Below are 16,710 nucleotides of genomic sequence, written 5' to 3' on the forward strand. Positions count from 1 at the left end.
AAGACTTGATTACCTTATCCATCAACGTGATTTCTCGTTCTCGTCTGATTGATGGCTAAAGTTAAAGACTTCAAATCCCATAATTCCACGCTGCTTCAGAGCGTCAGTAAACAACATCATTGTTTTTGTTTGATCTGGTGCCATCTTGCGGCGCATTGTATCTTTAATCGTTTTTTAAAACGTGGTCGATTCAGAATCGATTCTCAAAGAGCAGAATCGATTTTCCCCCATATTTTTCCTGCAAATATTGAACGTAAGATTAACATTAATCAAATTACTAGTCTTCTTTACTAGATGTCACCCTCTTTTTTGCCTTGCGCGTTGTTACCGAGGTGCGAGAGGTGAGCCTGTCGTTCTTTCATTTAGTCCTTAAAATGGAGGTTTTGGATGCTTCATCGACGTTGATGCCACCTTCACATAAAAAGTAAGAGGTATTGAGGCATTTTAGATTTCGCTAGCAAGACGACGACGATAGTGTTGTGGCTTTTAATTTCTTTTTATTAATTACCCACTTGTTAACTGCTGTTCACTGTTCTTTTTTTATTAATATATAAACTTTTAGGACAGTAAAGTTTAATACAGAGGCAAATATATGAATAAAAACCAATGCAAAATGATTCAGACAGATGATTATTTATACACAGTTGAAACAGAAATCCTTCATACAGTTGTCACTGAGTTTAAAGGTACGGTTCACTCAAAATGAAACATCTGTCCTTTACTCAGTTTCATGTCATGTCCACATGCGAGTAAACATCAGTTTCATTTTTGCTGACCGTTACACCTTCCACAGAGAAATCAACATATATAGTATTGCTCAAAATGTCAGATTTATTCCTTCATGAGCACACAAGTAAGATGGCTGCAACATCCCGTCGTTAAGGCCTGTTAGGAAACCAGCAGTAATAAAGCAGCAGAACCGAGAGGAACAACCATTTAAGAACAAAAGAACCAGTAAGGAAGAAAACCGGACTTTCAGCACTTTTAGTTTGCTTATGCATATAGAACTTGCTGTTGTTGTTTTGTTTACTATACCTGTAGAGAGAAAAAAGACAGATATGAATATTCATACTGCAAGGATGATGTGTCTATAAATTCACACATGCACACTTCCTACCCACTTTTAGACTTTGGATCCTACTAAAATGTTTCTTACCTTCACCTGTTGTATATCAACATGCACCAGGAGAGATGCAAGCTCCAGGTTTTCACTAAACCCATTTTTTAAAGGGACAGACCGATACCCTGTAAAATCAATAAGCTCAGTATTTTCGTACCTTAATTTAAAAACGATTCATTTTGTAGTGCATACTTCAGCAATGAACATACCTGGGCGAACGCCTTTGATGGGGAAAGTAGCCTGGGCCAGAAAATTGGGGTCAGAGAACATGGCCTCCTCAAAGACCACAAAGCGTAGAAATGTGAGTTCTGGTTCATAAACATTGAAAGTAACTGCCTCTGAAAGCTGATGGTTCGCCCCGACCCATACAGGGTTTAGCCCATTATCCTCTGTGAAAATAAACACATTAATTCAGTAAACATTATGCACAAGTTAAATAAAAAAACATTTATATGAATAAAAATATTAATGTTGAACAATCAAATACAACTGTATATAATAAAAACATTTACATTTTTATATTAAGCAACATTTCACTGTCAGATAAGAGGTACAAAACTGTACCTTTTCTGTCGCTGGAGTGGTACCTTCAAAGGTTCATTTTTGTACCTTTATGGGTATACAACACATTGAAATGTTGTACCTTTTGGGGTACAATATTATACCCTAATTACCTATTGTGTACCTTAAAGGAATAGTCTACTCATTTTCAATATTAAAATATGTTATTACCTTAAGTAAGAACTGTTGATACATCCCTCTATCATCTGTGTGCGTGCACGTAAGCGCTGGAGCACGCTGCGACGCTTCGATAGCATTTAGCTTAGCCCCATTCATTCAATTGTACCATTTAGAGATAAAGTTAGAAGTGACCAAACACATCAACGTTTTTCCTATTTAAGACGAGTAGTTATACGAGCAAGTTTGGTGGTACAAAATAAAATGTAGGGCTTTTCTAAGCGGATTTAAAAGAGGAACTATATTTTATGGCGTAATAGCACTTTTGGGAGTACTTCGACTCGCCTGAAAAGTCCGCTCCCCTTCTCACTTTCATAATGGGAGAGGGAGAGTGTTACTGCGCCGAGTCGAAGTACTCCCAAAAGTGCTATTACGCCATAAAATAGCATGTATCTGCGAGTGGGGTGGTGGGCGGGAAAGTTCAAACTGAATGTGACGAAACGGCTAGTTACGTAACAACGGAGCTGAGTTTGAACTCGTGCAATCTGAGACTCAAGGCAGAGGAAAAACCTGTATCTCACTCAAAACAGCATGGATGGATTTTTTCCAAGTTTGTATGCGTGTGGGAGCATCAGAGACACAAAATAACACCCCAAAACCCAGAAAAAGTGCGTTTTTCATAATATGGGCACTTTAAAGCACAAAAAAATCCTGAAATGTTTTCCTCAAAAAACATAATTTCTTCTCAACTGAACAAAGAAAGACATCAACATTTTGGATGACATGGTGGTGAGCAGTGTTGGGGAAAGTTACTTTTAAAAGTAATGCATTACAATATTAAGTTACTCCCCAAAAAAGTAACTAATTGCATTACTTAGTTACTTTTCATGGAAAGTAATGCTTACGTTACTTTTAGTTACTTTTGTGTTACTTTTTCTTGGCTAAAGCTTGATCTCTTTCAGGCCTTGCAGGAGTTTTTATGACTGAAAAGTTCTGCATTCAGAAATTGCATATTTCATCACAACAAATGTTTAGCTCTGGCCTGCCATCTCAGTTTCTGACTCAAACTGTTTCCACACAGGCACAGAGAGTGCATACGTTTAAGTTAATTCCGTACATATTTTTTAATCAAATTAATTAAACTAAAAAAGTAACTTGAGTTACTTTTTTGAAAAAGTAACTCAAATATTAATGTGTACATTTAAAAAGTAATACGTTTACTCGTTACTTCAGAAAAGTAATATTATTACGTAACTCAAGTTACTTGTAATGCGTTACCCCCAACACTGGTGGTGAGTAAATATTCTTTTAAGAAAATGGAATATTCCTTTAAGGTACAGTAACGTACCCCAAAAGGTACAACATTGTATTATGTTTAGTATACCTTTAAAGGTACAAATCAGAACCTTAAGGTACCAATGGGTACATTTCTCTTATATCTTTTTTGTGTAGTTAAAGTTTAAATTGTAATGTCTTTCTCATCCCCTGTTTTCCCTCTACTTACGGCAAACAAAAGTCTTAAATTTGCTCTCATCTGTTTGGCTGCACAGTTCGATCTCTACAAAAGGGCTGACGATGCTGCGACCAGGTTTGGGTAGATGCCGTGCTCCTATCACCTGAGCATCACAAAATCATTAACAATCTGTTACATTCAAACTATAAGTCTCTTTTTTAGTATAAACAACTGTGCATTTAAAAAAAAAAGACCAACAATTAAAGTAGATCATATTGTATCATAATGTAAATTTAGCTTTGGAAATGAATCAAACTCTGATGACCAGACTATGTGGGTCACGTGTCTTACCTTAAGAGTTATGGTGAATTTAACATTCTTCTTCTCTTGATAAGGGTCAAAATGATCTGCACGCATCAGCTCAGGCTGGAGCACATAACCTGTACCTCCATTCAGACTGAAGAGGGCGCTGTTAAGCTGGGTGTACTTATCTGGGGACACATAAAAACATAGATTTTACTTGAAAAGCATTATGGGTTATTTTTTCTTTTCTGTAGCTTGTTGCAAAAAAAACCCCCTCCAGTTAAGAAAGACTTTAGTGACAATAATTTTCACAACTAGGAGTTTTCTTAACTCTTAAGTTTTTTGCAACTGTGCCCTTGTACTTGCTTTTTTCCTTATTTATCTGTCAACATTTTTTGCTTGCTCCTTATCAGCAGTTTGAAAGTTAAGTGCCACCATGTGGCAGCCCCACATCCATAGAGGATATGGGTCATAGTTGGAGGAATCCATTCGTTGGCTCTTAGGGTAGATGCGACTCAGTGCCTTGCGGTTATATGACAAGAATTGATTTGACTTGCTTCTGGCAGGTATATTATCCTCAGCAAAGGATCGGACCTCTTTGTAGGTATAATTGTCTGATAGGGAAACAGAATCAGTCAAACATCACAGTTTTATGAAAAGTTTTACTTATTATAGAGTTATGTGTCTATGATATTTCATGTGTGTACACTTTTATGTGAAATCTTGAATTCATCAGAAGTATAAAAACCATTTGACTAAAATGTTTCTCAAGATCTTAAAAATATTATCAAATATTTTAGTTTGAAATTGCTTTTGTAAGCGAAATATACTTGTGCCAACATGCTTATTATTAGAGAATGTCAAAACCATCTGAGGATGAGCCCAAATATAGATGGAAAGGGTTACTACTGTTTACCGAGGATGATAAAATACAACTTGTGATTTATTTTGGATGCTCGAACCGAAGTTACAATATACTTCTCATATCCCTAGTTTTGATGAGTTTACTATCATTCTAATAGGTGGAAAAATAAGGAGTTAGTGTTAAAAGTGTGATATCTTCAAACTGTGAACACAAGTGTATGTATGTAATAATGCGTATTTATAAGTGCTGGGCAAAGATTAATCCCGATTAATCGCATACAAAATAAAAGTGCATTTTTGCATAATATATGTGTCTGTGCTGTGTGTATTAATAGATAGATATATATAGATATATAGATATAGATACATACACACACACACAGATATTTATAAATTATGCACAAAAAAAAACACTTTTATTTTGTATGCAATTAATCAGGATTAATCTTTGCCCAGCACTAGTATTTATATCAGAGTCTGTACCAAAGCATTGTTTATCTTTGATGCGAGGCTGGCAATAAACGGCCAATTCAGACATCTCGCTGGCCACCTTTTCTTTGGTCTTGTCCTTCCCCTTTTGCTGTTTCTGCAATGGGAATTCACTGTTAATATTTACAAATTCGAAGTTTGATTTCACATCGATTTCAATCCCTGACATGGCCTTACTCAGTCAATATTAAAAATATTAAGGTTATTTTCCACACAACTTTCTTTATTCTTTATTGTGATTTTATATGGGCCACAAATGGGACTTTGCTACGAAAAATAAGATTTCTATTCTATTTATCATCCTATTTTGACAAATCTGTTTTCCTGCTGTTAAAAATAAATATTCTGGAGGCTCTGACCATAGGCAGACCAAAGCTAATAATGATTTGTCTTAAGGTACCAAGGCTAAAATAGACTTAATTTATTTAAAACATATTTAAAAATCATAAAGCCACTAATCTCAAAGTATTGCAATACCCTTGTTTGCTGGTAGGGAGTCCTCCCGAGCACAGAAACGCAACTCTGCCTATGGCTCTGCTACAGTACACTCCATATTCAGAAAAAGTATGCAAGTTACAGTGTTAATGTAAGGCAAACCTGGGTGATGTCGCGGGCCACCTGATACCATTCGTACAGCTCCTCGATGGTCTCAGTGGCGAAATCAAATGGCACCATATCTTTATTTTCCTTAAACTGCAGTGTCACAACCAAAGACTTGCCATGTTTGGCTGAGGAAACTGGAAACAATAAAATAAATTAATATTTAAACATAACTAAAAATAAACAAAACCTGTACCTGATGTTCACATCACTTAGATAAGAAATCTTCTTACCTACAGTACACTTTGAGATGTCCACAACACCTTTACATAAGTCTCCTAATGGATTCTCCTCATCTTTTTTTTTCCAAAACATGGCAAACTGACTTGCTAATATTGATATACTTTTAATACTAAATTAAATAAAAGCTCTTTTTGCTTGAATGCACTGTAGGTTGCTTTAGTTAGTGCGTCTGTCAAATGTTTATCATTCCAATGCAAGCTAGGATTCCTTTTTAGAGAGGGGCACATGCTTTGTTGCCTTCTTATAAGGCAATATACAGTAATGAAGTTGTCTGCCTTGGGACAGGAATACAGCTGGGAATGCTCCTTCGTTTTGGGACAGAGCAGCAACCTATAAAGTGTAGTGTTTGTAAAACGCCTAAATTCCTAAAGAGGTATAAATGGTTTACCTGGTAGCTGGCCTCAGATGAAGAATCTGCCACTTCCTCTACATAACTTGAAGGGAAATATTGCTGCAGTTTCCCATCAAAGTCTCCTTTCGACCTGTAGGGATCAGCAGATTAAAGGCAAACACCACCGTTCTTCAACACTTTACTATCTTCCTACCCCAACCCAGATCAATTCACGCATACCCATATCTTTTCAATGCATGCACTTAATCTTTGTACAGTGTGTCATGAATGTGTTAGCATTTAGCCTAGCCCCATTTACTCCTTAGGATCCAAACAGGGATGAATTTAGAAGCCACCAAACACTTCCATGTTTTCCCTATTTAAAGACTGTTACATTAGTAGTTACACGAGTAAGTATGGTGGCACAAAATAAAACGTCATAATGTTTTTAAGCGGATAAAAAATGAAAGCTATATTGTATAGCGGAAGAGTGCTTAGTTTGCAGCACTCACATCATCACTCCTGACTACTCCCCCCTCACTCAAACTTCCAACAATATTACTACACCCGAGGTCGAAGTGCTGCAATATATCCACACATTCACGATGCGCTGTACAAAGAGTAAGTGTATGCATTGGATAAAGATAGGTATGTATTAATTTTTTCTAAGTTGAGGTAAGAACATAGTAAAATATTGAAAAATGGTGGTGTTTTCCTTTAAACATTGGTTTGATTTAGTGTGACATTGATCTCATTAGGCCCAAATAAGTTATTTTATGATTGTGGATTATAATTGTTGAATGATTCTGGATATAATCTCACCATCCATTGGCTTCCTTGGTTACATTATGAATTAATGCACCCTTGTTAAAGCTGAGTTCATCTGGCCCCATGGCCCTGTAGTCATAGAGGGCCTTCACTGTGCTCTGTGGCTAAAATATAACACTCAATACATCAATATTATCACAATCGTAAGCAAACCACACAATATCTCAGATGTTTCTGAAGGAACTTCTCTTTATAAGAGATTTGTGAATTATGTTTGACACGGACATCTAGAAAGAACATGAACAGTGCAGCACCTGACACAAACATGACATCGCTGTTGTAATATAGGGCTCTATCTTACACCCGGCGCAATGCAGCGCAATGCGCGACGCAAGTGTCTTTCGCTAGTTTCCACCCTAATTTTCACGTTTAGCGCCGCGTTGTTTAAATAGCAAATGCATTTGCGCCTCCTTTGCGCCCATGGGTGTTCTGGTCTGAAAAACGAGGTGTGTTCAGGCACATTGTTGGCGCGTTGCTATTTTGAGGCAACTAAAATAGACTACGCCATTGACCAACAAAAACCTGGTCTAAAGTCTAAAGTCAATGGCGCAATATGTTTTATGTTATTTAAAGAGCGCATTAGTAATATGCGCCTATAAACGGGAGGACAACGCGGGTTCCCTTTCAGTCGGTCACTACGACGTCACGTCGTGACCGACGAATTGGGAACTCGTTATGAGAGACCAATCTGCTTCGTATACTACTGAAACGCCAATGAACTTGGCATTGAGATATTTGCATAATGCTGGCGCCGCCCCGCCAGGTGCGTATATAAGGAGCACGTGCAAATAGGGAAATCAGCTTTTCCGCTTCGAAAGCCGGCTTTATCTGACTGAGAAACTACTATCTGCTCTTCTGGGAACGGTTGCTGAAGTTGATTGACAAGCAGTACTAACACAGCGGACGCTCGCAGTATTCCACTGCTCTGCATATTTTTTGTTTTGAGTTTAGTGTGTGCGTTGCCTTTCCCTGTGCGCATCATCAGCTGAGCACCTAAAGAGTGATTTCCCTAAAGAGTGATACGTGAGAGCTCTGTGTCTTTTTAAAGACAGCCACTCTCTCGTATATTCGGAGATCAGCGTTCTTTTCAGGATTGCTTTTCGTCCGTGCGATCTTGGATGTGAGAGGTATAAGGGTTCCAGTTACGGTCACGAGCGCTGTCTTCATGCTTGGGCATCAAGCACTCTGAGGCTGCGTTCGTAGAGAGTTTTTGTTCTCTCTGTGAGAGCATAACCCTCTTGGATTGCGGAGACAACTGACTTTTCTACGGGAATGCTGTCCGCGCCTTTGCAGTGCTGACACCGCCATGGTGCGGCTGTCAAGCGCTCGCATGACGCTCTTCGCATCACTACGCAGAGTAGGACGGAGGATGCGTCCTCCACCTACCGGCCTTTCATCCTCAGCCGGTTGAGGCTCCGGTGGAGACTGCAGAGTCGTGTTCTACGATTTCTGCCGAATCCATTGGACCTCCTTCTGGTCCTGTTCACTTCTGCAGCATCAGAGGGGTGTCAAATTTTCCTCCGAAGTGGAGTCGTTCCGGAGATGGCGGCCCTGCCCGCTCGAGCGGCGGAAACGGTAGAGTTGGAGAGGTTAACCCCTCTCCGCCCGAACCGTATCGCCCACGTGATTTGTATTTCGGAGCTGCTCGGATCTCTCGGTCCTCTTCTCCTGTGCCTTTCTTCCCGACGGCACGAAGAGCTGACGTGATTTGCGGCCATCCGGTCGTTCAGCTTCAGCTTCACCCCTCACCTCCCTCACCAATGGAGCCGCTAAGGGCGGGGACCCCTTCAGTGGAGCGGGGGGTTGCGATGCAGCTGCGTTCCTGGAGGGACCACCCAACCCTTCCCTCCCGTGTTTGTAGACAGTCGTCCGGTTACGGGCGCTGTCCGTCAGGCATGCGGAGAGGCGGCTTCAGGCCTGCACGCAATAATGTTGCTACAGGTTCACCAAGGATTTACGAGGGAAGCCGCGACCTTCAGTCGTGCGATGTCCACCACAGTGGTTCAAGATCGCCACCTTTGGCTGTGTCTGGCTGACGGACGCAGGCGAGAACAACTTCTTGAATGATCCTGTCTCACAGACCGGCCTCTTCGGCGAGGCCGTGGAGTCGTACAGCTCCGCTGCGCAGACTGAGGCGATCTCTTAGGTCATGCCCCGGCGAAGGAGAGCTGCCCTTGGTAAAAACCACCACGCCGGCTCCTCAGTCGGCCTCTCGCCGTCGGCGTCCTGCGGCGACCACCTCCGTTCCCCTCCTCGGACCCCATCTCGGCAGCGCGGGGGAACCGGTCGTCAGCAGCTCGCTCCGCCCGCTTAGCCGCTTCCCGTGAAATCTGGAGTTTAAGTGGCCAGTAAGCGGGCGACCCGGATTGGCAGAGGATCACTCTTCAGGAGACGGTGATTCGCTCCTTCCCCCGATAGAGGGTCGGGTGGAAAATTCTTGGTTTGCATGTGTTCCACCGGCTGTTTAGCCGGTACCCACTTAACCACACATAGAGTGCATTCCTCTTCCCTCTCCAGGTCTCCAGAGGATCGAGAGAGCCGTGAGTGGGCACACACCAGCTCACCCTACCTCTCCTCTATCGCCAGCGGGTGTTCTGAGGAGTCCGAGCCCTCCACTGAGGAGACCGGACCACCAGCACCCTCATCGGAGTCTGTGCTCTCCGCAGAGGAGACCAGACGACCGTCACCTTCAGCGGGCTCAGGTCAGTGTCACACACACATACTGTAGATGCTTATGCTGTCACAGCAGACGCACCGGCAGTCTCACCTGTCTCGCTTCGCTGCCCCACCACGGGTACTTCGGTAGTGTCGTTAATTCTCCTCGTACGGTGCCTGGGTGCTTGGCTTCAGTTCCCAGCCCGTTTCGTTGGGTTTTACGCACGATCCGCCTCGGTTACGAAATACAATTACCGGCACAACCCCAAAATTCTCGGGCTTTCGTTTCACTATAGTGAAAGTGTCCGATGCACATGTACTGCGTGCATAAGTCGATATCCTGCTGGCGAAGGATGTATCGAGCCGGTCCCTCTTACCGAGATGATGATATGATGATAGGGTTTTTCCAGCCTTTATCTCATAGTACCCAAAATACGCGGTGGGTTACGATCGATTTGATTTACGCACCGGCTCTACAAAGGTGGTCTTTTTTTGGATGATAACGCAGAGGCTCGTATTTCAATATTCAGATCGGTTTGCAGCCTTAGACCTGTAAGACGTGTACTTTTTGTGTCCATCTCCCCTCGCCTTAGACCGTTTTTTCGCTCTGCGTCGTGGGGTGGGCATATTAATATTAAGTACACCATTCGAGCTGTCTCTCTCTCTCCGTGTCTCCATGAAAGTGCTAGTCACGGCATTAAAATATCAGAGAGAGAGAGAGTGTTGTTTGCATTCTGCTTTTATTTACGTTGACTTATAATAGCCCGTTCTTGGCAGACGTGCGCGAACACAGAGAGTTAATGCTTCGGCATCTCGCTCGTTTAAGTCATCAGGTCGACTGGGAAAGAGCAACTTTGCCCCGTGCAGAGGATCCTTTTTCTCAGTATGTAATTAGACTCAAGCAACTAATTGGCGTGTTTTACAAGAGCGCGCAACTAGTCAGTTCTGCCTTGCCTCGGTTTAATTCGAGGGAAGTACGCGGTCCCTCTGAAACAATTTCAGAAGCTCCTGGACATATGACAGCATGCTGCAGCTGTGACACTGCTCGAGCTGCGTCATATGAGACCGCTTCAGCGTTGGCTTTACGATCGAGTCTAGAGGAGAGCGTGGCGCACCGGCATACATTGTGTAAACACTACACCTGCGTGTCATTTAAATTTCCCTGTAGTAGACCCAGCATTTCTGATAGCAAGATATGCCTCTGAGGGGTCTCCTGGCATTCTGTAGCATGCAATGCCCTAAGCACGGGATGATCAGCCACGTATGACGGGCTTGCAGTCTCTGGGGTGTACATAGCACCCCAACTGCCGCGAGCGGTGCGCTGTATATCTGGGACTTGTACGCTCCGCTATGGAGATGCGAGGGAAGGATGTATTAGTAGACACCGATAACATTGCGACTGTTGCGTTATTTACCGTTAAGGCGGTTTTGCGCTCTCGTCACCTGTCGCATCTCGCTCGTCATCTCCTCCTTTGGAGTCAGAAGCATCTGAGGTCCCTTCGTGCCATTTACATTCCGGGATCGCTCAATACAGCGGTGACGCGCTCCCGAGCTGCGCCCCCGGCGAATGGCGACTCCACCCCCAGACGGTCCAGCTAATTTGGAAGAAGTTCGGTTGTGCGTAGATAGATCTGTTTGCGTCGCCGGACGATACCCACTGTCGCCTATTTTATTCATTAACCGAGGGCAGCCTCGGCGTGGATGCGTTGGCACACAGCTGGCCGCGGGGGGTGCGTAAATACGCATTTCTTCCAGTGAGCTTTATTGCGCAGACACTGTGCAAAGTCAGGCAGGACGAGAAGAACCTTTTATTAATCGTCCGTACTGGACGACCAAGAATTGGTTTTCATAGTTAATGCTCCTCGCGACAGCCCTCCCTGGCGGATTCCCCTGAGGAAGGACTTTCTTTCTCAAGGAAGGCGCACATTTGGCACTCGCGCCCCGACCTGTGGATCTCCATGTATGGTGGTTGAGCGCGCGCAAGGTTTAGGTGATTTATCGCAAGCGGTATCTAACACCATCGATGCGGTTCGAGCACCGTCCACAGGACGGGCTTACGCGCTTAATGAAACCTTTTCGTCACCCGGTGCTCTTTGCAACGCGAGGACCCCAGAGAATGCCCTTTAACATTATGCTTTTATATCTTTAACATAGGTTAGATGGTAGGCTGTCCCTCCGCCATTAAAGTTCATATCGCCGCTATTTCTGCTCATCACTCACTTATCTACGGCAGATCAGTTGGCCAGCATGATTTAATTATTACATTTTAAGAGGCGCTCGCAGGCTAAACCCCTCGCGCCCTCCCTCTTTACTCTTGAGACCTGTCCATGGTGCTGAAGCCTTCTGGTCTCATATTTTTTAGCCTTTGCAGTCTGCGAGTCTGAAGTTTTTTATCAATGAAAACTCTGACCCTGCTAGCATTGGCCTCCATGAAGAGAGTAGGGGATTTACATGCATTTTCTGTTGACGATTCGTGCCTTCAGTTTGGTCCTGCTGTCTCGAGCGTGACATTGAGACCCAGACCAGGCTACGTGCCCAAAGTTCCCACCACTCCCTTCAGAGATAAGGTGGTGAGCTTGCAAGCGCTGCCCTTGGAGGACGCAGACCCAACCATGGCTTTGTTGTGCCCCGTACGCGCACTGCGATTCTACGTGGTCCGCACGCAAAGCCTCAGGACCTCAGACCAGCTCTTTGTTTGTTATGGTGGCCAGCAGAAAGGGAAAGCTGTCACTAAGCAGAGGATGTCTCATTGGATAGTTCATACTATCGCCCTGGCTTATAATCTTCAGGGTATTTCTTGCCCCTTTAATTTGAGAGCGCACTCCACACGGAGTGTTGCCTCATTTTGGGCTATCGCTCGTGGTTCCTCGCTAACAGACATCTGTAGAGCTGCTGGTTGGGCGACACCTAATACGTTCATTAGATTTTACAATGTTCGTATCGTGCCTGTATCCTCTCGTGTTCTTTCCTCACCAGGGAGGGCACGGAGAGCAGACTCGCAAGTCGGCTTGCAGCCTCTGACTGAGGCTCCACATTGAGTTTCAGTATGGAAGGCCATCAGAGCAAAAATGCGTAATGGTTTGAATTGCTCTTCCTCCACTGCCTTGACAGCCTTTGTTGCGGAGCATTGGCTGTCAGCCTTTCACTAGCTGTATTCTTACGAACCTACGTGTTTGGCTTGGGCTCCACATTGTGTCCCAACGGGTTCCTTTGTGAGTATTTTTCCGTGGGGTTAATCCTACCAGCCCACGTTTCCCTTAGCAGAGCACTGCTTTGCTTACACAGCCACGGCTGTTATTTACCTCAACTACGGTTGACTTTCGCCCACCATTAGCCCTTAAGAGGGGCGGTGGCTTCCGCAGCGTTCCTATCCCGCTCTGGTAGGGCGCTTCCCAGTCGCTGGCACTACTGTGGGGTTAAAGGAACATCTAGTGCCCGGCCTTTCTGCCTTATTCTATTCTCCATTCCCTTAAGGGGATTTGGAGAGCTTTTTGCAGACACTGGAAGAGGTCAGCCCCTAGTGGCGTTTTGGTAGGGATTCCCAATTCGTCGGTCACGACGTGACGTCATAGTGACCGACTGAAAGGGAACGTCTCGGTTACGGATGTAACCCTCGTTCCCTGAAGGAGGGAACGGAGACGTCACGTCCCGTCGCCACAGGTGCTGCCACCTGCTGTTACGGCCGGTCATCTTTCCGGCTTTCTCAGCGAACAGAAGCTGATTTCCCTATTTGCACGTGCTCCTTATATACGCACCTGGCGGGGCGGCGCCAGCATTATGCAAATATCTCAATCCCAAGTTCATTGGCGTTTCAGTAGTATACGAAGCAGATTGGTCTCTCTAAGCGAGTTCCCAATTCGTCGGTCACGACGTGACGTCTCCGTTCCCTCCTTCAGGGAACGAGGGTTACATCCGTAACCGAGACGTTTGCTTATCACAAAGTACATGAATGCGCAGCAGCACAAAAATGCTTTTAAATATGGAAGATTAAAGGATTGAATGTAAAAGATTATTATTGAGTCTCTTGGACATAATAATAATCTTTTTGCTTGAATGCACTGTAGGTTGCTTTAGTTGGTGCATCTGTCAAATGTTTATCATTCCAATGCAAGCTAGGATTCCTTTTTAGAGAGGGGCACATGCTTTGTTGCCTTCTTATAAGGCAATATACAGTAATGAAGTTGTCTGCCTTGGGATCATACTTACAGGAATACAGCTGGGAATGCTCCTTCGTTTTGGGACAGAGCAGCAACCTATAAAGTGAAGTGTTTGTAAAACGCACAAATTCCTAAAGAGTTATAAATGGTTTACCTGGTAGCTGGCTTCAGATGAAGAATCTGCCACTTCCTCTACATAACTTGAAGGGAAATATTGCTGCAGTTTCCCATCATAGTCTCCTTTCCACCTGTGGGATCAGCAGATTAAAGGCAAACACCACCCTTTTTCAATATTTTACTATGTTCTTACCTCAACTTAGATTAATTAATGCATACCCATATCTTTTCAATGCATGCACTTAATCTTTGTACAATGTGTCATGAATGTGTTAGCATTTAGCCTAGCCCCATTTACTCCCCAGGATCCAAACAGGGATGAATTTAGAAGCCACCAAACACTTCCATGTTTTCCCTATTTAAAGACTGTTACATGAGTAGTTACACGAGTAAGTATGGTGGCACAAAATAAAACGTCATAATGTTTTTAAGTGGATAAAAAATGAAAGCTATATTGTATGGCGGAAGAGTGCTTAGTTTGCAGCACTTCGACATCATCACTCCTGACTACTCCCCCCTCACTCAAACTTCCAACAATATTACTACACCCGAGGTCGAAGTGCTGCAATATATCCACACATTCACGATGCGCTGTACAAAGATTAAGTGTATGCATTGGATAAAGATAGGTATGTATTAATTTTTCTAAGTTGAGGTAAGAACATAGTAAAATATTGAAAAATGGTGGTGTTTTCCTTTAAACATTGGTTTGATTTAGTGTCACATTGATCTCATTAGGCCCAAATAAGTTATTTTATGATTGTGGATTATAATTGTTGAATGATTCTGGATATAATCTCACCATCCATTGGCTTCCTTGGTTACATTATGAATTAATGCACCCTGGTTAAAGCTGAGTTCATCTGGCCGCATGGCCCTGTAGTCATAGAGGGCCTTCACTGTGCTCTGTGGCTAAAATATAACACTAAATACATCAATATTATCACAATCGTAAGCAAACCACACAATATCTCAGATGTTTCTGAAGGAACTTCTCTTTATAAGAGATTTGTGAATTATGTTTGACACGGACATCTAGAAAGAACATGAACAGTGCAGCACATGTGACATAAACATGACATTGATGTTGTAATATAGGGCTCTATCTTACACCCGGCGCAATGCAGCGCAATGCGCGACGCAAGTGTCTTTCGCTAGTTTCCACCCTAATTTTCACGTTTAGCGCCGCGTTGTTTAAATAGCAAATGCATTTGCGCCCCCTTGGCGCCCATGGGTGTTCTGGTCTGAAAAACGAGGTGTGTTCAGGCGCATTGTTGGCGCGTTGCTATTTTGAGGCAACTAAAATAGACTACGCCATTGACCAACAAAAACCTGGTCTAAAATCTAAAGTCAATGGCGCAATATGTTTTATGTTATTTAAAGAGCGCATTAGTAATATGCACCTATAAACGGGAGGACAACGCGGGTTTGCTTATCACAAAGTACATGAATGCGCAGCAGCAAAAATGCTTTTAAATATGGAAGATTAAAGGATTGAATGTAAAATATTATAATTGAGTCTCTTGGACATAAATGAGGACTAATTATGAGACGTTAGAAGGCACAAAGAGCTGCTTCACCTGCAGCCTGGTAAATAAATGCTTTGCTTTAAACAAATGCATCTGTTTTTAAATGTTTTTAAATGCTACCTCACGGATTTATTGTATATGATGACTCTGTACCTGTGGATATGGTCAGATGAGAAACATTTTTAAGTTATGCTAAAAAAACTCTTTGCTAAAAAACGCTGTCCAAGTGCTGAACCTTGCGGAGAGCCGTTTGCAAATTCTTTATCTCCTGTTTGTTACAAATAAAGTATTGTTAGAGTACAAACCTTATCTTACATACTTGTAAATTATTTTTTGATGATATTGGATAGCCATACATTTAAAGCAATTAAAAGCTTGCTTTTTTACTTCCATGACTAAAAGAAAACGGGTTTTAAAGGTTTTAATAAAAATTTTTACAATTTCAATACAAGTGAAAAACAACAATTTTTTTTAACATTAATCTTAAACAGGGGATCTTCTTCCTCCGCTTAGTTTTTCAGTTTACAAAGTCCGTCATCTAAATAGGGATTAGACATAGCGCCAGCGCAACAGGCTTTTAAAGGGAATGAGAGCTGAGACTCTCATTGGTTTATTGAACATTACGCCCAAAATACTCCCATTACAATAGGACCAACCCTTTTCGACCATGCGCTCGGCACACAAACCATTTTTCACGTCGTTAAATTAGCAAAAGTGGATTCGGACACGCCCATTTAGCCGTTGCGCTGTGCGCTTTAGACAATGCGCTTAGATTGTTAAAATAGGGCCCTTAATCTGTCAGCAAAAAAACCTGTGCTTCCTCCCCAGCCCACAATAGATGACCTCATATGCATGCAGTTAACATGAAGAAGCTGTTTGCATTCAAGTGCTTACCAGCGATGCCTCAATCTCATTTGCCTCAACGTACTGTTTAGAATCATAAAGTGAACCAGATATTTGTATCTGAAAGGAAAGAAACAAAATATCACACCCTGTTTCTGTAAAAGTTAGACTGGACAAAATCATTATCTAAATATTAGCTCTAATGTATACAGTCAGTAAAGAGTCCCACCCCAAGTATGCCTTTCAATATTATTACATTATTTTGAGTATACTACAAAATACACTAATCATTTTTAAAACATGCATTTTTTTTGTAATCTCACCCTTAACATATAAAGGTAAATGTATAAATTACTTTAAATGTGTTACTTGGAATACAAAGACCAATTTTGGTATTTGACCGTGTTACTCAAAAGTAACAATAAAAATGTTGCATATTTTCAGATATCAACCTGTTTGAAAGTGATTATTTTTGCTTAATTTCTAAGATGTTCAAAATT

General features: G+C 42.5%; 1 protein-coding gene across 1 annotated transcript in view; it reads right to left on the bottom strand.

Moving 5' to 3' along the window:
- Positions 1-617: 617 nt before the first annotated feature.
- LOC141349263 (1-phosphatidylinositol 4,5-bisphosphate phosphodiesterase gamma-2-like) overlaps positions 618-16,710 on the bottom strand; it is a 37,473-nt gene continuing 21,380 nt past the window's right edge. Inside the window, exons 20-32 of the mRNA XM_073853695.1 lie at positions 16,262-16,330; positions 14,641-14,750; positions 13,876-13,969; positions 12,088-12,091; positions 5,741-5,803; positions 5,505-5,644; positions 4,902-5,004; positions 3,945-4,168; positions 3,603-3,737; positions 3,303-3,414; positions 1,330-1,509; positions 1,157-1,245; positions 618-1,035 (exon numbers count right to left, since the gene is read on the bottom strand). Coding sequence (XP_073709796.1) covers positions 1,030-1,035; positions 1,157-1,245; positions 1,330-1,509; positions 3,303-3,414; positions 3,603-3,737; positions 3,945-4,168; positions 4,902-5,004; positions 5,505-5,644; positions 5,741-5,803; positions 12,088-12,091; positions 13,876-13,969; positions 14,641-14,750; positions 16,262-16,330 — 1,329 coding nt within the window. The 3' untranslated portion in view covers positions 618-1,029. The remainder of the gene's footprint in view (positions 1,036-1,156; positions 1,246-1,329; positions 1,510-3,302; positions 3,415-3,602; positions 3,738-3,944; positions 4,169-4,901; positions 5,005-5,504; positions 5,645-5,740; positions 5,804-12,087; positions 12,092-13,875; positions 13,970-14,640; positions 14,751-16,261; positions 16,331-16,710) is intronic.

This window comes from Misgurnus anguillicaudatus, chromosome 15 (genome assembly GCF_027580225.2).
Source record: "Misgurnus anguillicaudatus chromosome 15, ASM2758022v2, whole genome shotgun sequence".
NCBI lineage: Eukaryota > Metazoa > Chordata > Actinopteri > Cypriniformes > Cobitidae > Misgurnus > Misgurnus anguillicaudatus.